Source organism: Xenopus tropicalis, chromosome 8 (genome assembly GCF_000004195.4).
Source record: "Xenopus tropicalis strain Nigerian chromosome 8, UCB_Xtro_10.0, whole genome shotgun sequence".
Classification (NCBI taxonomy): domain Eukaryota; kingdom Metazoa; phylum Chordata; class Amphibia; order Anura; family Pipidae; genus Xenopus; species Xenopus tropicalis.
The window spans coordinates 48,880,674-48,907,867 of NC_030684.2; the positions used below are offsets into that span (position 1 = coordinate 48,880,674).

A 27,194-nucleotide genomic window follows, 5' to 3' on the forward strand; every position below is an offset into this window, starting at 1 on the left:
GTGCCAGCAATCTCGAGTATTTTGCTACTTTCTTCTTATTGGTTTAATATTTTTGCTCTGCTTTTGGGTATATATCTTTTCTTATTCAATAAAAAGACGTGGTGCAAATTAAACACAAATACTACAGATATTGGACCCCTTACCCGGAAACCCGTTATCCAGAAAGCTCCAAATTATGGAAAGCCCATCTCCCATAGACTCCATTTTAATCAAATAATTCAGAATTTTAAAACTGATTTCCTTTTTCTCTGTAGTAATAAAACAGAACCTTGTAATTGATCCCAACTAAGATATAAATTATCCTTATTGGATGCAAAACAATCCTATTGGGTTTAATTAATGTTTTATTGATTTTTTAGTAGACTTAGGGGCACATTTACTAATCCACGAATCAGAATCAGAATCCGAATGGGAAAAATTCGGATTGGAAACGAACATTTTGCGACTTTTTCGTATTTTTTGCAATTTTTTCGGCGCCATTATGACTTTTTCATAAATTGCCGCGACTTTTTCGTAGCCTTTACGACTTGCGCGAATTGTCGCGACTTTTTTGTAGCCGTTATGATTTGCTTGTATATTGTCGCGACTTTTTCGTATTGAGCGCTTGTAAACGGCGGGCAAACCTTTCAGACTTTGCATGATTTTGGAAGCCTCCCATAGGGCTCAATGGCACTCTGCAGCTCCAACCTGGCCCAAGGAAAGTCTCCCATAGGGCTCAATGGCACTCTGCAGCTCCAACCTGGCCCAAGGAAAGTCTCCCATAGGGCTCAATGGCACTCTGCAGCTCCAACCTGGCCCAAGGAAAGTCTCCCATAGGGCTCAATGGCACTCTGCAGCTCCAACCTGGCCCAAGGAAAGTCTCCCATAGGGCTCAATGGCACTCTGCAGCTCCAACCTGGCCCAAGGAAAGTCTCCCATAGGGCTCAATGGCACTCTGCAGCTCCAACCTGGCCCAAGGAAAGTCTACCATAGGGCTCAATGGCACTCTGCAGCTCCAACCTGGCCCAAGGAAAGTCACGATACTGAAGCTTGAATGAATCTGAAACTTTCGTACTCGGTGCGACGGCTATGAAAAAGTCGCGACAATTCGCGCAAGTCGTAATGGCTACAAAAAAGTTGCGACAATTTACGAGCAAGTCGTAATGGCTACGAAAAAGTTGCGACAATTTACGAAAAAATACCGATCATTATGAAAAAAACGCATTTGGACGCTTTTTGGACGTTCGTGGATTAGTAAATGTGCCCCTTAAGGTATGGAGAGCCAAATTACAGAAAGACCCCTTGGTCCCGAGCATTCTAGATAACGGGTCCTATACCTGAAGTTGCAGGAAAAGGTGATGTACCGTGTTAGCCAGTCAAAAAATGTTTACAGGGTAACCCTTTTGAAATAAAAAATAACAAAAGTGGTATAAAGGTGATACCTTTATTGGCTAACTAAGATAACCATAGCAAGCTTTCAGAACATTCTAGTTCCTTTTTCAAGCTGAAGTTGAAACGCCTAGTTATAACATTACTTGAATCATTTTTCTAAACAGCCACCAGGTGGCGCAAGATTCCACACCATGTAGCATTTTTCCACACTAACAATCGGGCCGCCTTATTGTGAAATAGGGCTTGTTACATGGTTTGCACTTCCGGTTGGAGGGTTGCGCTTCCTGTTCCTCCTGCATTGAGGAAGACGTCCTTACCAGGGTTCCAGCTGCACTTGCTGCTAGCATGTAAGTCATGTGAGAGAGAATGTGTCCCCACCTACCGCTTTTGCTTTATTGTATCGCACAGGGAGAGGCTGTGTGCCCAGTTCTTCATAGGGATACCCTGTAGCTGTGTATTATGGAGACTGCCTTTCCGGTCTGGAATATTCCCACACCCTAGTAGATAAATAAAGGCTTTTGACCCGGGTTAGCAAATTGTTCCGAACTGCACTTTTGCCTATTGACCCTGATTTCCAGGGCCAGTCCATAGATCTGATAGCCTTTCCATCAAAAAGCTATATATGCATCTGTACATGTGATTTATGTGCTTAAACTGTAGTAATATGGCCGTTACATAGGGATACGGGGAGTAATCTATACACTGTCACAGTATAATAACATTAAATGAGAGAGAGCAGAGAAATGGCTCAGATCGTCCCAGAGATCAAACAGCATTTCTGTTAAGTCTCAGCAAAGCCAGTGTGTGTGTGTGTGTGTGTGTGTGTGTAACCTTCTCATTCATAGCACTCCCAGTGTGTGTGTGTGTAACCTTCTCATTCATAACACTCCCAGTGTGTGTGTGTGTAACCTTCTCATTCATAGCACTCCCAGTGTGTGTGTGTGTAACCTTCTCATTCATAGCACTCCCAGTGTGTGTGTGTGTAACCTTCTCATTCATAGCACTCCCAGTGTGTGTGTGTGTGTGTAGCCTTCTCATTCATAGCACTCCCAGTGTGTGTGTAGCCCTCTCATTCATAGCACTCCCAGTGTGTGTGTAGCCTTCTCATTCATAGCACTCCCAGTGTGTGTGTGTGTGTGTAGCCTTCTCATTCATAGCACTCCCAGTGTGTGTGTGTAGCCCTCTCATTCATAGCACTCCCAGTGTGTGTGTAGCCTTCTCATTCATAGCACTCCCAGTGTGTGTGTGTGTAGCGCCTTCTCATTCATAGCACTCCCAGTGTGTGTGTGTGTAACCTTCTCATTCATAGCACTCCCAGTGTGTGTGTGTGTGTGTAGCCTTCTCATTCATAGCACTCCCAGTGTGTGTGTAGCCCTCTCATTCATAGCACTCCCAGTGTGTGTGTAGCCTTCTCATTCATAGCACTCCCAGTGTGTGTGTGTGTGTGTAGCCTTCTCATTCATAGCACTCCCAGTGTGTGTGTGTAGCCCTCTCATTCATAGCACTCCCAGTGTGTGTGTAGCCTTCTCATTCATAGCACTCCCAGTGTGTGTGTAGCCTTCTCATTCATAGCACTCCCAGTGTGTGTGTAGCCTTCTCATTCATAGCACTCCCAGTGTGTGTGTAGCCTTCTCGTTCATAGCACTCCCAGTGTGTGTGTAGCCTTCTCGTTCATAGCACTCCCAGTGTGTGTGTGTGTGTGTAGCCTTCTCATTCATAGCACTCCCAGTGTGTGTGTGTGTGTGTGTGTGTGTGTAGCCTTCTCATTCATAGCACTCCCAGTGTGTGTGTGTAGCCCTCTCATTCATAGCACTCCCAGTGTGTGTGTAGCCTTCTCATTCATAGCACTCCCAGTGTGTGTGTGTAGCCCTCTCATTCATAGCACTCCCAGTGTGTGTGTGTAGCCCTCTCATTCATAGCACTCCCAGTGTGTGTGTGTAGCGCCTTCTCATTCATAGCACTCCCAGTGTGTGTGTGTAGCCTTCTCATTCATAGCACTCCCAGTGTGTGTGTGTGTAGCGCCTTCTCATTCATAGCACTCCCAGTGTGTGTGTGTGTAGCGCCTTCTCATTCATAGCACTCCCAGTGTGTGTGTGTAGCGCCTTCTCATTCATAGCACTCCCAGTGTGTGTAGCGCCTTCTCATTCATAGCACTCCCAGTGTGTGTGTGTAGCCTTCTCATTCATAGCACTCCCAGTGTGTGGGTTTAGGTACTTTCTAAACCCCCCCCCCCCCTCTGTTGGGAAGGGGATGTCCCACAATATTGCACTTAGGTTTTAATTTCATTTTAATTTTCTTGTTCTTAAACCATTATGCATCTTGCCACAAGGTGGAGCTGTAGCAGAAATACATTAAAAAGTCCCTGAAAATTGACATTGCTGCAAAGTCTCCTGACAGCTGAAAACACCCTCTCATCATTCCTATCACTTTGTACTAATTAGACAACAATTACTTGAAGCACGTTACCTATATGTAATACTAGTCTTTAGTCAGGATAACCTGATAAAAAGAGTTAATAGCTGGCCATCCATGCACAGATTTGGTTGGGCAGGCTGATTTTGACCATGCTGCTTGACAGTCTAAGCATATATGTCAGCTTGGGGGCTGGTTGCAGCAGTCGATCCTATGAACCTGTCAAATCACAGATGGAGTTTGCATCTGACATCCACCACATTTACCTGCACCCAGGCTGACATAGTGGTTCCGGGTGGAGACAAAGGAGGCTGATGCCAGCGGAGTGGCTGATTCTCAGCCTGCGGAAGAACCAGCCTGTGTGGCATGGTAAAATCCATAAATGTTATTCTGTAGGTAGGTGTGGCCATACACCTTCAAATTTTAGTCTTCTTCCGACAAACGCTCGGATATCAATCATGCATTTAAATTCAACAATCTAAAACTAACATTAAGACTGAAATTGGTGGAGAAAGCTCTAAAAATAAAAAATCAGAGGATGTTCTGAACATGAAATAGTTGGCAGACAATCGTATGAAAGTGACTTCCTGGAAATGCATTGTATGTCCCCCAAGGATATTATGCATAGATTTTATTGTTATGCAACCAAAATTTTCTAACCTGTCCATGTATGAAAATTATCGGGACAATAATTCGGAGCCCACACATGGTCCAGAGGCTGGCGTGTATAGCACAGGGTGAAGCTGTGTTTGTTCCCAGACAGGAACTGGAATCTTTTTTGTGAGGTGCCTAATAAACAGACAGACTTTCCTTGTTGTTTAAAAAAAAAGTGTGTTTCACAGCATTGTCAGGGCTGGCTTCTCTGCTGCACGGCACTGTGGATTCATGAAGGCTCAACTGTCCCATACCTTTGTTTCCTGCTCCCTACATTGTATAGTCAGAGTGGAATGATAAGCCAAGCGATTCATTTGTAAATACAAGAGAAGCTACCCATATGTCTTAAGCTGCTGAGGCAGAGGGTACCTAATGGAACTGGACATTGTATTCTCAGTTTAGAGTAGCAGTTTCCAAAATAGGGTGCTTCCCCATTGGGGAGCTTGGAGCAGGGATTTGGTGATAATGCTTATTTGCCATCAAAGGTACACCTATACCCAAGCTTAAAAGCTGAAACTCTAAGTGGAACTGGAAACTGGTTTGGAGCTTTTGCTGCTTCCCAACAGATAGACTCTAGGCTTATCCATTGATCTAAATTTTCCAAGGTATAAGATAGATGAAACCCCATGATTGCTTGTAACGGAATCTCTGCACACCAAAAAAAAGGATGTAAATAGAGTAGTAGGCACTCCACTTTTCTACTCTTTTGCTTTATCAGGTATATTTATATAAGCAAAACTCAATTTTACACAGTAATGCTGAGTTCTATTGGTGAGATACTGCATAATCTGTGGCATGGCCAATGCTTATCTAAAAAAAAAAAAAAACAGATAAGGAAATATTTAGCTTGTGTGTTTTTATATGACAACACATTTTTGTCATTCCTCTATTAACAGAACTCAGTGAACTTTTATTTTTGTTGGCACCAAAAGCCTTTGTTGATGTCTACATAGCCAGCCAGAAGCTAATGCCCACACATACAGTGGTGTGAAAAACTATTTGCCCCCTTCCTGATTTCTTATTCTTTTGCATGTTTGTCACACTTAAATGTTTCTGATCATCAAACACATTTAACTATTAGTCAAAGATAACACAAGTAAACACAAAATGCAGTTTTTAAATGAAGGTTTACGTTATTAAGGGAGAAAAAAAACTCCAAATCTACATGGCCCTGTGTGAAAAAGTGATTGCCCCCCTTGTTAAAAAATAACTTAACTGTGGTTTATCAATTTCAATTTTCAATTTCAATATCAATTTCTGTAGTCACCCCCAGGCCTGATTACTGCCACACCTGTTTCAATCAAGAAATCACTTAAATAGGAGCTACCTGACACAGAGAAGTAGACCAAAAGCACCTCAAAAGCTAGACATCATGCCAAGATCCAAAGAAATTCAGGAACAAATGAGAACAAAAGTAATTGAGATCTATCAGTCTGGTAAAGGTTATAAAGCCATTTCTAAAGCTTTGGGACTCCAGCGAACCACAGTGAGAGCCATTATCCACAAATGGATACAGTGGTGAACCTTCCCAGCAGTGGCCGGCCGACCAAAATTACCCCAAGAGCGCAGAGACAACTCATCCGAGAGACCACAAAAGACCCCAGGACAACATCTAAAGAACTGCAGGCCTCACTTGCCTCAATTAAGGTCAGTGTTCACGACTCCACCATAAGAGAGAGACTGGGCAAAAACGGCCTGCATGGCAGATTTCCAAGGCGCAAACCACTTTTAAGCAAAAAGAACATTATGGCTCGTCTCAATTTTGCTAAAAAACATCTCAATGATTGCCAAGACTTTTGGGAAAATATCTTGTGGACCGACGAGACAAAAGTTGAACTTTTTGGAAGGTGCGTGTCCCGTTACATCTGGCGTAAAAGTAACACAGCATTTCAGAAAAAGAACATCATACCAACAGTAAAATATGGTGGTGGTAGTGTGATGGTCTGGGGTTGTTTTGCTGCTTCAGGACCTGGAAGGCTTGCTGTGATAGATGGAACCATGAATTCTACTGTCTACCAAAAAATCCTGAAGGAGAATGTCCGGCCATCTGTTCGTCAACTCAAGCTGAAGCGATCTTGGGTGCTGCAGCAGGACAATGACCCAAAACAAACCAGCAAATCCACCTCTGAATGGCTGAATAAAAACAAAATGAAGACTTTGGAGTGGCCTAGTCAAAGTCCTGACCTGAATCCTATTGAGATGTTGTGGCATGACCTTAAAAAGGCGGTTCATGCTAGAAAACCCTCAAATAAAGCTGAATTACAACAATTCTGCAAAGATGAGTGGGCCAAAATTCCTCCAGAGCGCTGTAAAAGACTCGTTGCAAGTTATCGCAAACGCTTGATTGCAGTTATTGCTGCTAAGGGTGGCCCAACCAGTTATTAGGTTCAGGGGGCAATTACTTTTTCACACAGGGCCATGTAGGTTTGGATTTTTTTTCTCCCTAAATAATAAAAACCCTCATTTAAAAACTGCATTTTGTGTTTACTTGTGTTATCTTTGACTAATAGTTAACGGTTTTTGATGAGCAGAAACATTTAAGTGTGACAAACATGCAAAAGAATAAGAAATCAGGAAGGGGGCAAATAGTTTTTCACACCACTGTAACTGTGTATTGGCCAATTATAGGAGAAAATAAGAATTGACCACACAGTTTTTCTCAGTAAATATATTTCTCATGGGGCTATTGACATGAAATTTACACCACATGTCCGTAACAACCCAAGTAATCCACACATACAAAGCAATCAAAACAAAGTCTTTACATTAAACTATGTGTAATAAAGTGGAATGACACAGGGAATAAGCATTGAACACATGAAGAAAAGGAGGTGCAAAAAGGCATGGAAAGCCACGAAACCTGCTGAAATCTGTCAGTACAGGTATGGGATCCCTTATCCGGAAACCCATTATCCAGAAAGCTCCGAATTACGGAATGCCCGTCTCCCATAGACTCCATTTTAATCAAATAATTCAGAATTTTAAAACTGATTTCCCTTTTCTCTGTAGTAATAAAACAGTACCTTGTAATTGATCCCAACTAAGATACAAATAATCCTTATTGGATGCAAAACAATCCTATTGGATTTAATTGCAGTTTTATTGATTCTTTGGTAGACTTAAGGTATGGAGATCCAAATTACGGAAAGACCCCTTATCCGGAATACCCTTGGTCCCGAGCATTCTGGATAACGGGTCCTATACCTGTATTTAAAAAGCAATCCTGTCCCCTATCAGTGCAAATTAATATCAGCTAATGTAGTCCTAATTGATGGCCTAAAAAAAGCTTCTCATTACCAAGGTATCACACAAGAAGCATCTCATGATGGGTAAAAGCAAAAAGCTCTTTAACTCTTTTACTGCCAAGCACGTATGGCATACGTGCTGGCAGTAAAAGGGCTTAAACGCCAACGACGTGTCTCATACGTCGTTGGCGTTTAAGCGCTGCCCTCTGCAGCGGCGGCATGTGCCGCCGCTGCAGAGGGCTTCTAACAATGACAGCCCCCCTGGGCAATGTGCCAGGGGGGCTGTCATCAGGGTCCTGCGAGCCGATCGCTCGCAGGACCCTCCAGGAAGCAGCAGACGCGATCGCATCGCATCTGCTGCTTCCTGCTTCCTCCCTCTCCCCCAGCGCCGGCCCAAATGAGGAAGGAGGCGATCGGGTCTTCAGGAACAGGTAAGGACTTTTTTTTTTATTGCATTTACACACTTTTACACACTTATACACACATTTACATACATTTATACACACTTACATACATTTACACACACTTACAGCACACATTTTAGAATTTTTTTTTTTTTTTTTTCATTTTTCACACTTTTATACACTTATTTACACTCATATACACACTTACACACTATCACACAACTTTTACACATGTACACACATGTATACACAAACACTTTGGTTTTTTTTTGTTTTGCTTTTTTTTTTTTTTTTTTCATTTTACCACTTTGTTTTTATTTTCTTTTACCTAAAAACTGTTTATTTTGACAGCGTTACTATTGGATCAGATATTCTGGCCACTAATTACACTGTCATGTAACTTATTTTGTTGTTTCACAGATTTGCACAATTTTTGTGGTTTTATCACATTTTATCCCTATATAAGTGTTCCTGATCTGTTTTTAGCGTAGCTTTGCCAGGTGTAACTTTGGTGTACAAAAATAACTTTACCTATTTTGAATTCATCAGAATGTGTACTTTCCAAAAATATATGGTTTTGTGGGGGTCTCTGTATAGTTAGGGGAAGTTTTGGCACATAATACACTGACAGGGGGCTCTGTGTGCAAAAGCTGAGCTGGCAGGCGAGAAATCCTTATGCGCTATTTTCATTTAGGGTTCAGTACATACCGCAGACTTTGGTATATCTATGCATATTGGGCATCAAACTGTTCAGTAGGCCTCTGGTGTTCCTATTTGGGGTGACTTGCCTTTGTACGCAAGAAATTGTGTGAGATAAATGCGACAAATTGCAACATTTTTAGGCGATTTTCTGAAATGTCATAAAAACCAATAACTTTAGGAAAGCTCTGCAGATTGGTACTTTGGTGTAGAAAGGACTCTTTACCCTTGTTGGATTTGTCAGAATGTGTACTTTCCAAAAATATATGGTTTTGTGGGGGTCACTGTATGGTTAGGGGAAGTTTTGGCACATAATACACTGACAGGGGGCTCTGTGTGCAAAAGCTGAGCTGGCAGGCGAGAAATCCTTATGCGCTATTTTCATTTTGGGTTCAGTACATACCGCAGACTTTGGTATATCTATGCATATTGGGCATCAAACTGTTCAGTAGACCTCTGGTGTTCCTTTTTGGGGTGATTTGTCTTTATCTGATCTTTATCAAGAAATTGTGAGAGATAAATGCGGCAAATTGCAACATTTTTATGCGATTTTCGAAAATGTCATATAAATCTGCAAACTTAGGAAAGCTTTACAGCTTGGTACTTTGTAGCAATAAGAAATATTTACCCATTATAGATTCGGGGGGATGTGTATTTTCCAAAAATATATGGCTTTCTGGGGTGAATGTACTTTTTTTGTAGCATTATCCCACATAAAGGATGTAAATGTGTTGATTTTGCAGGAGCTGAAATGATAGATCATATGGGGGTATGTTCCCATTGGGGCCCCTACATGCCACATACTTAGGTAAACCTATACATATTGGGCATCAAACTGTTCAGTGGACCCCTGGCGTTCAAATTTAGGGTGTTTTATCTTGGTACCTAACACTATGTGGGAGATAAGATGCTGCAAAGTGGAAGCTTTGAGGGGATTTTTGGAAATGTCATCAAAATTGCTAACTTTAGAAAAGCTGTGCGGCTTGGTACTTTGGAGTAGAAAGACATGGGTACCCATTTTAGATTCGGGGGAATGTGTACTTTCCAAAAATATATGACTTTCTGGGGTGAGCGTACTTTTTTGTAGCTTTATCCCACATATAATAATGTAAATGTGTTGATTTTGCAGGAGCTGAAATGACAGAAATGACAGTTCATATGGGGGTATGTTCACATTGGGGCCCCTACATGCCACATACTTAGGTAAACCTATACATATTGGGCATCAAACTGTTCAGTGGACCCCTGGCGTTCAAATTCAGGGTGTTTTATCTTGGTACCTAATGCTATGTGGGAGATAAGATGCTTCAAAGTGGAAGCTTTGAGGGGATTTTTGGAAATGTCATCAAAATTGCTAACTTTAGAAAAGCTGTGCGGCTTGGTACTTTGGAGTAGAAAGACATGGGTACCCATTTTAGATTCGGGGGAATGTGTACTTTCCAAAAATATGACTTTCTGGGGTGAGCGTACTTTTTACTAGCTTCATCCCACATATAATGATGTAAATGTGTTGATTTTGCAGGAGCTGAAATGACAGAAATGACAGTTCATATGGGGTATGTTCACATTGGGGCCCCTACATGCCACATACTTAGGTAAACCTATACATATTGGGCATCAAACTGTTCAGTGGACCCCAGGCATTCATATTTAGGGTGTTTTATTTGGTTACTTTATGACCTGTAGGAGATAAGATACTATAGACTAGAAGCTTTGAAGCGATTTTTAAAAAAAATCACAAATTTTGATAAAAACCAATAACTTTAGGAAAGCATTGCGACTTGATAGTTTGGAGTAGACAGACAGTTGTGCCTATTCTGTATTCCCCAGAATCTGTTCTTTCCAAAAATGTACAATTTTCTGGGATAAACCTTCTGTTAGTGGAATTTTGGCCTTGAAATCCAAAGTATGCAGTTTTTTTGGAGCAGTGCTTTGGGAATTTGGTAGTGTACTGCTGGGAGTTTTTGACCTATACAAGTGAGAAATCTCCATAAAACTATATATATTTGGTATTGGCACGTTCAGGAGACATGGGACTTTCCAAATCAAATTTTCCATAATATAATCACACATACTAGAAACAAAAATTATTTTATGCACGAATATACAACTGTATATTCGTGCATAAAATAATTTTTGTTTCTAGTATGTGTGATTATATTATGGAAAATTTGATTTTTTTTGCATTTTTAGACATTTAGAAGCCTATATCTTGTTACAGAATTGGAATTACACAAAAATTCTACCATATTTTGAAAGCTTAGGTTGTTCTGAAAAAAACGATATATTGTTTTCCTTGGTAAACTAAAAGTCCCCCCGAGGAAAGGCCCCTAAAGTGAAACAGTGCAAAATGTTCAAAAACTGTCTGGCAATACAAGTTCCGCTTTGACCAAAATGGCTGGCAGTAAAAGGGTTAAAGACCTTCGCAACCTTGTTGTTGCAAAACATACTTATGGAATTAGTGAAGTATGTCTAAGCTTAGGAATGTTCCAGTGAGTATTGTTGGGGCCATAATCCGGAAGTGAAAAGAACATAATTTCACCTTAAACAGGCACGACCAGGTGTTCCTCACAAGATTTCTGACACAGGAGTCAATAGAATAATCAGAAGAGTTGTCCAAGAGCCAAGGATTACTCACAGAGAGCTTCAGACCTTGAATTATCAGGTACAGGTTTTTTTTTAAAAGAAAACAATAAGTGTAGCAGTTAACCAACATGGCTTCTCTGCACGCTTACAGCGCAATACTCCACTGCTAAAGAAAAAGCATGTTGAAGCTCATTTAAAGTTTGCTGCACAACATTTGGACAATTCAATGAATTTTTAGGAGAATAAAGTCTGGTCAGATGAGACCAAAATTGTACTCTTTGGATGTCATTGCACCCACCATGTTTGGAGGAGCAATGGCACTGCACATGATCCCAAAAACACCACAAGAACAATGAAGTACGGAGGTGAGAACATCATAGTGTGGGGCTGTATTTCAGCATATGGAACTGGCAGACTTCATATAATTGTAGGAAGGATGAATGGAGAAATGTAATGGGGGACATATTCTTCATAAGAATCTGCTGCCATCTACCAGGATGCTGATGATGAAACAGTTTCAGAGAGAAAATAAAGCTGCTAGAATGGCCCAAGCAATTATCTGACTTGAATCCAATTGAAAATCTATGGAATGAACTGAAGATCAGAGTTCATATTTTTGTATATGTGGATTACTTGGGTTGTTATGAACATCTGGGGGCAGATTTACTAAGACACGAACGCTCGAAGCGTTCGTATTTTCGCCAAATGTTTCGTGTCTTGCGTGACTTTTTCGTACGCTTGTGCGAAAAAAATCAGAAAGGTTTTCCTGCTGTTTATAATCGTTCGGTACGAAAATTTTGTGACTTTCGGATCGCCAATACGATATCATGATTAATACAATTTTTTCGTAAGCATTTTCGTGATATGTGCCCCCTGGTGTAAACTTCATGTCAATAGGCCCATCAGAAATATATTTACTGAGAAAAAGGTTGACGTGTTCAATACTCATTCTTCCTACTGTATATGATTATATTTCCAAGTGTTTGGTCTGTATGTCCTTTTAAAGGTGAAGGAAAGGCATTTTGGCATTCTGGCATTCTAATGCCAATAGATTAGCCACATAAGTGCCACCTAGATTCTATATTTAATCTGTAGAAACAGCCCTAGAAGCTTCACCTGCTTGCTTAAGATAGCAGCTGCCATTTTAGCCTGGTCTCAGTAGCTTCTGTGCAGGCTCAGGCCCCGCGAATGAAGGATTTTTCTGAGAGAGGAAGTCTGATACTGAAGAACATGTTTACACAAAGGAAGTCAAGAAATCCTGTGTTTATTTTGATAGAGGACACAGGGCAGCTTTTCTGTGAGTGCTTATGACTGTATTTACATAGACCTTTCATGATAAAGCTTACTTAGTTTTACCTTTCCTTCTCCTTTAAAAGTTTTAGCAAAAACATAAACTGGATTTCCCAGCCTGAAAGGGAACCTTGGGAGCAGTGGGTGTGTTTCTTCTCCTTTCATAACTAGGGCATGCTGTCAGACAACTTCTGCATTGCTCAGCCACACCGATGCTAGATTCTGTGATGGGGGTATAACTTCTGCATACCTCAGGGGAAGCCAAAGTTCACTGGCACAATTCATTTGGTATATAAGCCGTAGAGCATAGTACTTTATGCTGGTTAGTTTAGTGTTCTGTTAAACACTAGCTATTTCTTGGCAATTTAACAGCCAAAAGGTGATTATGGAGCCTCAACTTGGTATGTATTTTGTGTGCCTTGTCTTGCTGAATATGTTATATGTCTGGTTTTTTTTTTGTCCTCGAGTTTCTAAAAGATGCTTATTTAACATGTTGTTGTCAGAAAATGTTCAGTCATTTCTTTGTTGTTAGATTTCAATATGCATAGTTAATCCTTATTTATACAGAGTACTGTTACCCTTTAACAATGATTCCTGGTAATTGTATAAAGCAATCAAATGAGCTAGGTAGCTGGGTTGCATTATTTTGGTTTTCACACCTACAAAGAGAGACGGTACCACAGTTCTGGCACATAGGGTTGGCAGGTGAGCCTTTATTCCAGTGGTTGGCAGACATTTTTAGTTCAAGCTCATTTGAGCCTAACCTTGGCACAGGACTCACCTTAGTTCATAATTTAGTAAAACACTGGTACATTAGCCTTCGTTGCAAGTATATCTAACACATCAAATACATGTACCTCTTAAATTTCATGTTTATTGACATTCAAGTCGGGTTTATCTAGAAGACCTAATAAGCATTCTTTCCAAAGCTCACCTAGATATTCCTTCAGACTTGGGCCACTCTGATATTGCTCCATCTTCCTCAGGGTGTATCAACCCCACAGTCTGTGGACCTGCTCTATTGTTATGCTGCCATAATCCAGGATTTTAGCAGAACTCGGAATATTCTCATTCTGTTGAGATTATTTTGAGAAAAGCACTTGAGCAGCCCAACTTAAAAAAGGGTAAATACATAATATGGGATGCACCAAGACCCTGAGCAATGGTAGCACTTATCTCAAGAGTCTACATCAGTCTGACTGGTGAGCCTAGCTGCTAAGCAGCACCCAGGGAGACACCCTTCCACTAAAGTAAAATGTTATTATAGTATTATTACATTTGTTATAAGTGCCCAACAAAAATATATGGGTAAAATATTATGGCATATTTATAATTATTAAAGTTTTTACATAAATTGTGTTATTTCTTATTTCTGTCCTTAGCTGAATTTGTTCTTAAAGAGGAAATGACATGCCAGTGTCCGAAGATGTCAGACGGTGCTTATGATATGGATGTGGACCAGAATTATTTTGAAGAGGAAGTCAGACTGGCGTCCTTTGCTAACTTCCCAAGTAGCTACCCGGTCTCTGCTCCAGCACTAGCGCGGGCCGGCTTCTATTACACTGGAGATGGAGATCGAGTCAAGTGTTTTAGCTGCCTGGCTATGGTTGAAGGCTGGCAGCATGGAGACACGGCAATTGGCAAGCACCGGAAAATATCCCCAAACTGTAAATTTATTAATGGCTTTAATAACTTACGAAGTGATTGTATCCAAACTCAAGTGCCTATCATGCAGAATGGTTTTCAGAATTCCGCTGAAGACTTGGCTGAGAGATCTAGTTCTGAGATTATGGCAGACTACTTGCTAAGGACTGGAAGAGTTGTCGATATGTCAACACCAAAATATCCCAGGCATATGGAAATGTGTAGTGAGGAAGCCCGACTGCAAACGTTTCAAAACTGGCCAGCCTATTCCCCCTTAACACCAAAAGAGCTAGCCAATGCAGGTCTTTTTTATACAGGCATCAACGACCAAGTCAAATGCTTTTGCTGTGGTGGAAAACTAATGAACTGGGAACCTAGTGACAAAGCGTGGACAGAACACAAAAAACATTTTCCTGAATGCTACTTTGTTTTGGGCCGTGATGTTGGCAATGTAGCTACCGAAGCCAATACACATGGTGGTAGGAGAAGAGGTTCTGAGTTGGCCTGCCCAGCCATGAACGACTACAATGCTCGTCTTGAGACCTTTTCATCATGGTCATTTCCAATTGACAAGGAAACACTCGCTAAAGCTGGATTCTATAGTATAGGTGAGAATGAAATATATTTATTCACATTAACAAGACTGGTTGGTTAAAGCTAGGGCAAGTCTGTCTTAAAGGGGTGGTTCACCTTTAAGTTAGCATTTAGTATGTTATAGAATGGCCAAGTCTAAGCAACTTTTCAATTGGTCTTCATTATTTATTTTTTTTTATAGTTTTTGAATTATTTGCCTTTTTCTTTTAACTCTTTGCAGCTTTAAAATGGGGGTCACTGACGATTGCTTTGTAAAGCTACAGTTTAATTGTTATTGTTATTTTTTGTACTTATTTTCCTATTCAAATGCTCTCCTATTTATATATCAGTCCCTTTAACTGTAGGCCAGAACAGGCCATAATTGCAAAGGACCAATACACCAGTAATAAAAATGCCACACATGATGTTTTTCAATCTATACTTTGCAGAATTCTGCACCATTTCTAGACAATGTGTGGTAATGAGCAATTCTTAGCAACTTGGTCTTCATTTTTTAATTTTCAAATTAAACTCTTTTCAGCTTTTAAATGGGGGCCCCTGAGCCCAGCAGCCAAAAAACTATTGCTCTGTGAGGCTAGCATTTTATTGCTATTTTTTATTACTTATGTTAAAAAAAAGAACTTGTGCAGAAGAGTTTTTGCAAGTTTTTGCCTGTTTTTTAAAGGAGAAGGAAAGGTAAAAACTAAGTAACCTTTATCAGCCATAAGCACTTACAGTGATGCTACACAGAGTCCTCTATCAAAAGAAACACAGGATTTCTTGTCTCTCTTTTTTGTAAACATGATGTTCCAGTGTCTGACTTGCTCTCTCAGAAACCTTAATTCCTGTGGCCGGAATCTGCCCAGTTCTCTCCTCTCTCCCCTCTCCTGCTCCCCCTCCCACCAGAATGCTAAGATCTCCCTCCCCCCTCCCTTAAGAATGTGTGATCTCTGCTATAACGGTAGAGCTGCAGGCAGGGAGCCACTTAAAATGGCAGCTGCTATCTTAAGCAAACAGAGGAAGCTTCTAAAGCTGTTTACTCGGGTATGTTAATGCTTTCTGCAGAATAAATATATTGTCTATTGGCAGTAAAATGCCAAAATTACGTTCCTTCTCCTTTAATCAAGAAATAACAAAAACCCTAGGGAAACTGAAGCTACTGCATGTTTCTCCTGCGTAATAGATTTATGTGTGCACTATTAATCTAATTATCTACCTCGCAAGTACCAAACATGGAGTAGCTTTAATTACCCTGGCGTGGTTATCTAAAAAACTTTAACCATATTCATGCAGCTCACGCTGAAGAAGGGGGTATACTGACCCTTTTTACTTGTGCTCTAGCTTAAAGATGAAATGTCCCCTGTCTTGTATGGCTGACATATCCTAGTGGCCTTCAGCATGATAGAAAGAACCCTAAATAACACTTGCTTGACATAAAAAAAAAAAGTTATTAGATATTGATGTGCTACAATATATTTACCTATGGAATAGTAGAAGATTCATTATAAATACCATTTAACTGCATTTCACAACTTGCTGTCCATGTGTCAAAGCAGGCACTAGGATGAATGTATATTTCTGTGTGGCTAAAGGGAAAGAGAGTCATGATTTATAGCCACTGTTTATATAAACAAGTTACACATCACTTAACAATAACAACATAAGTGTGCTTTCCTGTAGTAAAGCAGGAATAGTCCAGTTCATTATATTGCTAGATGTTAGGTAGGTTTTACTAAAGCAGAGAGTTATATGCATATGCCTTTTTTTTTCTTTTTTCAACCAAGGCTACCATGTGAGTAGGCTTGTTTTTTCTGTACTTAATATACATACCAAGATAGGGTGTTTCTGAGTGCTTTTCTCCTAAGAGAAACATATGAAGTTAGAAATATTTTGACCCAGGATTATGGATGCAGACTGCACAGAGACTGTTTGTGTTCCAATTATGTGCACTTAACTTGTTACACGGTGAGTGCTAGTCCTTTCCAAAGCATGTGTATGTGTTGAGATTAACATAATACTTTTTGCAGCACTGCTTCAGGTTTACAAATTTTATTGACTTTGAATTCATGAATTCAAAAACAATCATAGTGAGCAGTACTATTACAGGCAATTATACCAGAGCTTATCAGTAACCCACTCATGTTTGTTTTAAGTGTGGGAACCTGTAAATACACCTGAGCTCTTGCACACATAGATTAAGTCACACCTTTTAACCTTTACCCCCTTAATAGGTTTTGCCTGCTGCATTCTCTGCCAAGGTGTGCTTTGTGAGAATCTAATAAGCCCCTGAACTGCATGGTTTTATGTTATATAAGAGACATATCCTTTCTACATTAATGGAACAGTAACACCAAGAAATGAAAATACATCATATTAATTAAATATAATGTACTTAACGGAAAAACCCTGCTATAGTTTATAAATACCCAAGGGCAGCCATTCAAGCTGAAAAAGGGAGAAAAGATACAAGTTACATAGTAGATAACAGATAAATCCTGTGGAATACAATGGTATTTTATCTGTTATCTGCTATGCAACCTGTGCCTTTTCTCCAGCTTGAATGGCTGCCTCTGTGACTACACAGCAGGGTATATAAAATATAGTAGGGTTTCTTAAACAAGCACACAACTTTTACCTGTGCAGGTCAACAGTACGTTATATTTTAATTACTTTCATTTCTTGGTGTTTCTGTTCCTTTAAGCTGCAGATTTACAAATGTGGGCATGATATTTATTTATTGACGAAAGTGGTCAATAAAGAATGAAAGACCCTGATATAGTTGTTGATATTTTGATAGGGTTAAGGAGCCATTGCAAGTTATATAAGCATAAATGTGTGACCACCCCCCCCCCCCCCTTCAATTTTGATATTTGCTTTGACACCTTTCTCCAGCTCCCATTTAGTTCAGTTACATGTACAGGTATAGGACCCCTTATCCTTAGCCCTGCTTGTATGGTATTAACAAATCAATCATCTCTGTTGGCCAAGTGAAAAAATGAAAACCTCTAGAAGACTTGACTTATAACCTAAGCACCTGGCAGAAGCAGCTAAACCATTGTAACCCCAAATGAGCCGTATAGAAGTAAACAGAATCAAATAATAAGTGTTTGCTAAAATACTGAACTGGCAGTTTGGGGTGGCTACTTTGGAGGGACAGGCTGGAGTTAAATGGGAGGTTAATAATAATAAATTAGGATGCCGGGGGTTGTCAGATAGTTACAATGATAGTAAAAACACCCTTCTGGGTTTATATGCAATGAGTGAGGACATCCCATCACAGTCACAAAGATTTTATGTGTAACACAGCTGCTTCCCACCAATCAAGTTTTCAGAATAGGTGTTTTCCTGCAGCACTTGTGTATGTGGTTGAGTACTAAAGAGCACGTTATGTGCTAGTGTGTATGCTTGTGCCGCATTCATTCATTTGCACCGTGTCAATCTGATTGCCTCATTAGCATTGACTTATGGGCCAGACGTGCACCGTAGCATTTAAAACTCCACGTCCTTATAGAAGTTTTTTGCCAGTCTCTACATTTCCATGGTAGAGAAGTGTGCAGGTGATCCTCTACTCCATGTAAGTGTGGACTTTAATTATAAATATAATTAATAGGATGCACATTTGATACATTATGTATCAAAGTTGCTTCTTTTGCAAAGTCAAACCACTTTGGTAGGACTTTGCAAAAGGTGCACATCCCTTTAAGTGAACATTATAGTGGGCACCTTGGTTTTTATTGTGTTACTTTCCATTTAAGAAAATCTGTGTGACAGATATGGGCTCTTTCAGGCCTTTTAGCAGTCCTTTCTCCGTTTCTGGGGCAATTTTTGTAGAAAAAAATATTATCACTGCAGTTTCTATGTCGCAGTAAGAAAAAAATCCCTGTCTGGGGATGGCTTTCTCTACGAATGGAAAATTATGAACTTTTAGGAAGTAAAACAGTGACTGTGGCTTTGGAGGAAGAGATCAGAGTTTCAAGTTCTGCTTGTCGTTTCGTCTGACTCTGGGTTGGGAAAGAATCTTACATTGTCAAATAGACTTTTCGCACCACCCCAAAACTCTTTATATCAAGTACAGTGTATAGTGTTTTCACCTTTATTTGACGTGATAAATCTGGCAGAAGGAAGTGCACACCCACACAGTTCAATTAGGGTGTAACCTCAGCAACCTGTGAAGCAAACAAAAACCAATCCTCTCCATACAGTCCTGTGTTTGTCTTTATATTGCAACATATTAGCTCGCTAAATATTCTTGCTGTATGGACAGGCAATCCCTGATTATTTACACCCCTTCTTTCTCCTGTTTCAAAGTGTATGCTTTGTACTGCTGACAGGTACCTGAGTTAAGGGAATAATAATATTCAGTACCAATACATGGCTGAGGCTGATTAGAATCCATTCAGATTCACATTGCGTGGCAGCTTGGAAACCAATGCACGCTGCATCACAACTTTTTAACAAATTGGCCTTGTAGCATCAGCTTCTATGACACAAAATCTTACTTAATGCTAATGTTTTGAAGGGGTTGTTTACCTTTAAATTAACTTGTAGTATGATGTAGAGAGTGCTATTCTGAGACAATTTGCAATTGATCTTAATTTTTTATTTGCGGTTTTTAAATTGTTTTGCTTTTTGGTCAGCTGCTCTCCAGTTTGGAATTTCAGGAACTATTTAGTTGCTAGGATCCAATTTAACCTAGCAACCAGGCAGTGGTTTGAAAGAGTCAGAGGAATCTGAATAGAGGATGACCTAAACAGAAAGATAAGTAATACAAAGTAACAATAATATTGTAGCCTCACAGAGCAATAGTTTTTTGGCTGCAAGGGTCAGTGACCCCCATTTGAAAGCTAGGAAGAGTCAAAAGAAAATTACATCACTTTTGGCCATATTCTGTTTTAGGCTTTTGTTCTCTTGTAAAGAATGTAAGGGCAATACAATATTGTGCTTCAAGATTTTGAGTAGGTGAAAGCAGTGGATCTTGTTTTTTTTTGTTTGTTTGCTTAAAGTATGTGGTGCCACACTCAGTGCATCCCTTTTATCATTCTTTTATCATTAAAATGATTTCAGTGGTGAGTACAACCTTCCTTTTTGCTTTTGATTCACATGGGAGCTGTGATCAACTCCATATTTCTTAGTAATAATAATATAATAATAATAGTAATAATAATAGTGCTCTCTGTTGTTGAGGCAGGTGTAGCAAACCTGAAATTCGAAATGGCATTAAATCCACTATTTTGGGATTTGTCTGAATCCTGCGCAAAAGAGTTGGCCAAGTCCCGAACTGAATCTGAATCCTAATTTGCATATTTCAACTTCCTTGTTCATGCGACAAAAAGTCATGTGATTTTAAGAATTTGGATTTGGTTTGGCCAGGCACTTGCATTCGGCGGAATCCAAATCCTGGCTAAATCCCAAACTGAATCCTGGCTTCGGTGCATCTTGTCATGGCTACTAAATGCCAAAAAGTCCCCTGCCATAGAAAATACTGAGGACAGACTCTCCTAAAACACATGTAGAGACAATTAACAGTCAATGATCAGCATTGTCTATTTTAATAGCAATGACAAGTAGCTGCTACTAGTAGCTCTATGTGTCTTTACCCTTAGCCGCTAAGATTTCCCTATATCCCTGCTGCTGCAATACAAATACGATGATTCTTAAGAGAATTCTGTCGATGGCCATTATTTAATAGAAACGGTTCAGTAAAGTGTTGTTCTCTCTGTAGGTGACGGAGATGCCACAAAGTGCTTTCATTGTGGGGGAGTGTTAAATTGTTGGTCGGCAACAGATGATCCTTGGGAAGAGCATGCCAAGGCATATCCTGGGTGAGTAGAAATTTAAAATATATGAGATAAAGTGAGAACTAATCAGGTTAACTTTTTTTTAACTCTAAATCAAATAATAAATGTCAATTACAAATATGATTGGTTTTTAATGCACTGTAACCAAAGTCTCTAACTGACCCCATTCCAACTAAACCTCTATAAAAATGTTTTGGCTATTTTTTTAGTTAAGTTACAGTACGGTCTTCCTCTGGGGTACTTGACTGTCTTTACAGATTGTTACTGGTGAAGCAGTATATATGGCAGTGAACTATAATTATATCACCTTTATTATCTTTTGCAGATGCAAGTTCCTGATTGATGAAAAGGGACAGCACTTTATAAATCATGCCCAGTTAAAGAGACCCATTCTACACAAGGTGATGTATCTTTAAAATATAAAAAAATGTTTCATTGTGTGACATATTAGGCCATAAAACATATTTGACCTTATTTTTCAAAAGGACTGGGCTCAAGTGCAAGAGAATGACCCAAGAGCATTGCGCCCAGGTGTGTGCTGCTCTGTTTGCAGGAAGCACTGGATTAAACTTGGCACTCCGTGTAAAGGGGAGCATGACGTGGAGCACTCCAGCCCTGTCCCCGGTCCTAACTGCCTGCCTTAGAGCAAACTAAGGACTAGGCCAGTGATCCCCAACAAGTGGCTCGTGAGCAACATGTTGCTCGCCAACCCCTTGAATGTTGCTCCCAACGGCCTCAAAGCAGGGTTTCATTTTTGAATTTCTGACTTGAAGACAAGATTTGGAGAGATAAAGACCATGTGTACTATCAAGCAGAACCTGTAGTCTGCCAGTCATCATTGGGCTACCAAATAACCAATCACAGCCCTTTACTGGTCATCCTGTAGGATATTTTTCATACTTGCGTTGCACCCCAACATTTTTTTACATTTAAATGTTGCTCATGGGTAAAAAAGGGTGGGGACCCCCGGACTAGGCACTTATGTGGCTTGAGCCTTTTGCCGCACCATACCTTGCACATCTGAATGCTTCTCCTTGCCTGCCTCTTTTGAATCTAGCGCAGCCTTTCATTTTCTAGTGCGGCATTTTCATTTTCTCCCTCCATTAACATTATTCGAGCATTTAAAACTCCATGTATGGATTAAAATGGGGAAAGTTTTTCTTTTTATTTGTGACTATTACATTCTAATATCTCTCTGAGTAGCAGCGTATGATTAACTGTTTTAGCAAAATGCATTGAGTAACTGAAGCCTGCTAATTCAGATGTCTGTTTATTGCACTGAGACTGATTTAATTTTGTTTATTTTTTCCTGAAGGCAAACTCTGCAGACGCATCACCTGCATTACCCAAAGGTACCGATCACTTTCATAGCTTTATCCTGTATTTCTACTTCAAGTGCAAGTAAACCCAACATAAAATATAGTGTTCATTCATATTTAGAAAGATTACATGCTACTGTGCCTATTTTCACTGTTAGCAGCTCTGTGACACTTAGGGCAGTGACTCACAAGATTAGTCACCCCGCGACAAATCTTTGTTGCAGCGGGCGACTAATATCCGATGTAAATCGCTGGTGGGATGGCATATGTGTTGCTACAATTTCCCGAAGTCGCCCAACATTTCCTTGAGAGGCAATTTCAGGCGATGGCATTGCGGGGACATTAGTCGCCTGCGGCAACAAAGATTTGTCGTGGGGCGACTAATCTCCCCATGTGCCACTGCCCTTAGGGCTATGACAAATAAGGAGATTAGTCTACTGTGACAAATCTCCTCCAAATGCCTTCCCACTGGCGATAATGTGACTGAAATGAATAATGACGGGGGGGGGGGGGGGGGTGTCAGAGGAACATGGAAGGTAAGTAGGGGACGTATGGGGCTCTCTGACTCAACTGGCAGAGGGCCAGTGGCTCAAGAAGCAGCACAGCCTACTAATAACTCAACAAATGCAGAATTTAATCAGAGCTTAAGTAAACCACTTTTTTATTTACTCTACTAAATGTAGTACAGTGTTAACATGGTGCAAATATTATAGTTAAAGAAAAAAAGTCTGCATGTGAGGTCACCAGACAAGCAGATATTTCTCCCAATTTGCCCAATTTGAGGTGGTTCAATCATTTGCCCCAGATGGGAAAATCAAGTCTGCCTGATTTGACATCTGGGTGACTTTTGGCCAGATGTTGGGATATTGGTCAGGGAGGCTGTTGGGGATCCCCATACATGGGCAGATAATAATCAGTCTGGAGGACCTCATCAGACCCCTGGTTTGGGGGTCAAATCAGCCAAAGATTGCTAAATTGATGACCTTGTCAAATGAGCAGATCCTTCCTTGTAACGCTAATATTACACTAACTGAGCAATATACACATGCTAACACTGTCATTAAAACTTTTGCAGGAATCATTCACCATTTTCCAGTTTGCTGGTGATTGGCAAGCGCATATTTAGTTTGATGTGATTAATTATTGAAAAAGAGGGCAGTTAGCATCTCATTGCATTTCTCCAGTAGTGTGTGAGGCTTATTTACTAACCCAATCATATATATGCATCAGTAAGAGGTTTGCTTTTATTTTTTAAACATACAGCAGAATATTCAAAGCTAAATCTTCTTGCCGATTGATTGCTTTAAGTTACTGAACTAATACTAATTTTCCCCGTTGATGGTAAATGTGTTCCTGTGACTGTCATGGAATCCTGTCATGTGAAAATGTTTTTCAAGACGCATCAGTTAGTAGTGCTGCTGCAGTAGAATTCTGAACTGAAATCTGTTAAAAGAGCAATTTTTTTTTATGTTTAATTTTGAAATTTGACATGGTGATAGACATATTCTTAGTTTCCCAGGTGCCAATAGTAATGTGACATGTGCTGTTGTATGTATGTATGTATAACTTTATTTATAAAGCGCCACAAGGGTACACAGAGCTGTACAATCTTACAGAATTCAAAATTACACACAGGGAGGACAAGCAATATAATTTATTTAATTTATTATAAGTGCCATGTGGTATGAGATACAGTAGGAAGGAGGTCCCTGCGCCGTAGAGCTTACAGTCTGCTATGCTGAAGGTTGGAGTGATATCACCCCCAGGGTCGGACTGGGGGGGTGCAGAGCCCACCAGGGCTCCCGCCAGCCGCGTCCCCTATTCCCCCCCACAGGGGCCCCCCTAACCCCCCCGCAGGGTCCCCGACGTCCTCCCCTGAGCACATGGAAGTTTAATGCGTCGGGAGGAAAGGTCGGGCAGGGGGATCGCCAGCAAGGGTCGAGTATGATTTTTCCTTGTGGCCCAGTCTGACCCTGATCAGCCCCTCCCACCCCCCAGCAGCAAAACAGTTCAAGAATATAATTTTTAATGGTAAAATGAATTATTTGCTATGTAACAGTGTAAAGCAGAAATAAAAAGTACACTATAAAATCATGCTGGACTCCCTTTAAGCTACATGCTACACATTTAATAAATGGATTAGGCCATAACAGTTATTCATTTCCTTAGACAGCAATTTATTGAAGAGCCCATTGGTGACCAATGCCCAGCAAATGGGATTTCCTCTTGAAGAAATAAAGAAAGTTATGGGGCAGAAGCTGAAGACCACAGGGAAAAATTATACATGTGTGGAAGAATTTGTCTCTGACTTGTGTGCTCAGAAAGAAACAGTTTTAGAGAAGCCCAAGGAAATTGGTAAATACATGCTCCATAGGTATAGCTGTTCTATTGTACAATCATCCATAAAAACCTGCTCCAGCAGCTTGAGCTCTGTGGAACAACTGTGCTTCACTTGCTTTGCTCTATTGCTGCAGCTCCTGGCAATCTGGTTACTCTCGATTACCCTTCTAGTGAAAGGTCCCTTTGTCATCTCCTTTTGGGTTATTTGCAGTAGTGAGAAAAATATGAAGAACAGATAAAAAAACTTAGCTCAGCAAAGCGAGTACGAGCAGGGCAATCACCCATGCATGTTAATTGCTTCATGACGCAACAAATTTGGTTGGGGGAATTCCTTTGCACTTGGTCTGCTGATTTTTCTTCTGTTTCAGCCTGTTTCAAATGGGTACCATTCACCACGTGAGCAGGCACCGAGCTGTATCATTTTGAGAGAATAGGGTGTGCGGGTGGAATTTTTGGAAGAAAATATGAGCATGTCACCAATTCACAGGGTCTGCTTTTTCTATAGTTAAATATAAATGTATCTACTTTTTTTAAGCTGAGGGTCTAAAGCTTAAAGATGATTTTTTTTCTAGCAAGGTGACCAAACGAGCAGACTTTTATTTGATTATGCAGTCCTTCCATCAGTCATAGGGTCTGCTTCTTCTATAGTTGAACCCCGTATTATACCAACTTTGTAAAATATAAATAAAAAACAATGCCCTGAAGTTCCAGTAATAATGGGGGGTCTAGAGAGACCTGTTTAGAGAGGATCAATGGCCCAATAGATATCTGGCGAAATATCATTTTAGCAGGTCATCAAGGGCCCCATAGACAGACAATAAGCTGCCAACTCAGTCTGGGGCAGAGTTGACAGCTTTTATGGGTCCCCTTAGGCCCACCTACAGAATAAGAATCACCACTAAGGTAATCACGCGGTTCTGCCACCTTTTGTCACCTTCTCTTTTTGTACAGAAGGTTTTTGCTAAATGTTCTGTGTCATTGTGGCTGAGAAGGCCCAAGAGTTGCCAGTCTCAACTGGCATTAGAAGTATAGGATGGGGGATGGCTAGAAGTGAAACATTTATCATACCTTCCATTTGTGTCTCCAGAGGCAGGTGGGAGAACTCTGCTTGCTTGCATTTTCAAACTATAACTTATGCAAAACATTGGTGTGTCTTATTCTTGTAAAGTGGCGGGATGTCGACATTACATGAGTTCAGTGGCTTGAGATTGTGCCAAACACATTATTTGCCTGTTATTTTAAAAAATCTATGATCTATGGAAGGCAGTCAGATGTAATTCCACATTTGGGAATTGCCTCTCCTGGTAAAAAAACAGGGGGCGTTATAACCGGCATTAAGGTGTTTAACATGTGACCCATTCTTCTAGATTACAGAGCATTTTTTGACTCTCTGTCTGCGATCTACAACAGGGGACCACATGATATTGGGATATTGAAGCAACTCCTTGTTTGGTCTTGTAAAGTAGATTATTAGATTACCAGTGCACAAATAATCCTCCTGCATAATGAACTCCTGCTAACAAAATGGTCACAATAAAGAGGCAAAGAGAGGTATACTGGTTTCTAATTATCTACCTCACAAGGACAAAACATGGAGTAGTTTCAGTTTCCCTGTTTTGCTCAAGATATTTCTTAATTTAAACAATGGGCAAAAAATTGTGTTCATTACATTCATGTTGAACAGTGGGGTATACTGCCTACTAAACCTTTCCAAATCTGCAGAGCATTTTCTAAAGCTGTTTGTGCTTCATGCTAAGCCATATCTAGCCAAAAATCTAAATTTTCTTTCTAGAAGATACCACTGAAAGACTTAGGTTATTGAATATAATGTTAGTTTTGGTGGACTTGCTAATGAGAAATGTGTTTTGTGTTTACATTACAGAGATCAGCCTTGAAGAGAAACTGAGGCAACTAGAGGAGGAGAAGATCTGCAAAGTTTGTATGGACAGGCGGATCTCCATTGTTTTCATACCCTGCGGCCACCTTGTGGCCTGTGCTGTATGTGCAGATGTGCTTGATAAATGTCCAATCTGTTGCACTATTGTAGAAAGAAGACAGAAAATTTTTATGTCATAGCCTCACATGCCAAAGCTCAGTTGGCGTTTAAGAAGAGGGGCACGTTTAATTAAACAAATCACAATACTAATTGTAATGCATGGACTGCAGAGGGGCATGGCCAGATATTAAACATATTGACACTTCGTAATGAGTCTCTGAATCCTGAGGCAAAATCTTTTATTCATTGTTGCTGAAATGTTTTCATAACAGTAGAATATATTTTATTGTTGATTGAATAGAGCTGAAGGTTATAAGATATTGGATCAAAATTTCTGTTAAAAGAAAAATTATGTTGTAGATATAAAGAGAGGAGTGTATCTTCCATTTATGTTCTCTCAAACAGCCATTACAATAAGAGGACACAGAATGTTATTTTCTAAATATTTGCATTTATTAATGTCAGTGGGAGTTCCATATTGCTTGCAACAGCATTTAGTTTTATAATGAATAAATGGTGCTGTAGCCATAGTTGGAGAATACTTCTGCCTAGACAAACAGTATGGCTGCTTCAAGTTCTCCGTAAAAAGGCATATACACAGAGAGGGAATACATTGTGCCCACGTTTAGTAGCATTGTCACTATTTTCTCATTGAGAATAAATGGAAGAAAATCTCAAGTTCCTTGAAAGTAAAGTTGTGGTTAAATCCATGAGGGTCTGGGGTCCCAAAGTAGGAGAGAGTGTGGGCTACATTCAGTCCCAAAACACCAGTTTGACATGCCCAGCTTAGAAGAAATGTTCCTGTGCTCTTTAGTTCTTCTGTATAATACAAAGCTGCTACTGTTGGAATCCCACTTTGAGAC

At 40.2% G+C, this 27,194-nt stretch overlaps 1 protein-coding gene across 3 annotated transcripts; it reads left to right on the forward strand.

Moving 5' to 3' along the window:
* Positions 1–1,598: 1,598 nt before the first annotated feature.
* On the forward strand, positions 1,599–27,020 carry xiap (X-linked inhibitor of apoptosis). 3 transcript variants are annotated; one of them, XM_031890487.1, is made up of 7 exons: positions 1,599–1,718; positions 14,044–14,913; positions 20,601–20,700; positions 21,002–21,077; positions 21,992–22,028; positions 24,165–24,350; positions 26,218–27,020. In XM_031890487.1, the coding sequence occupies exons 1-7, from the start codon at positions 1,622–1,624 to the stop codon at positions 26,409–26,411; spliced, it is 1,560 nt and encodes a 519-aa protein (XP_031746347.1). In that variant the 5' UTR covers positions 1,599–1,621; the 3' UTR covers positions 26,412–27,020.
* Positions 27,021–27,194: the final 174 nt, after the last annotated feature.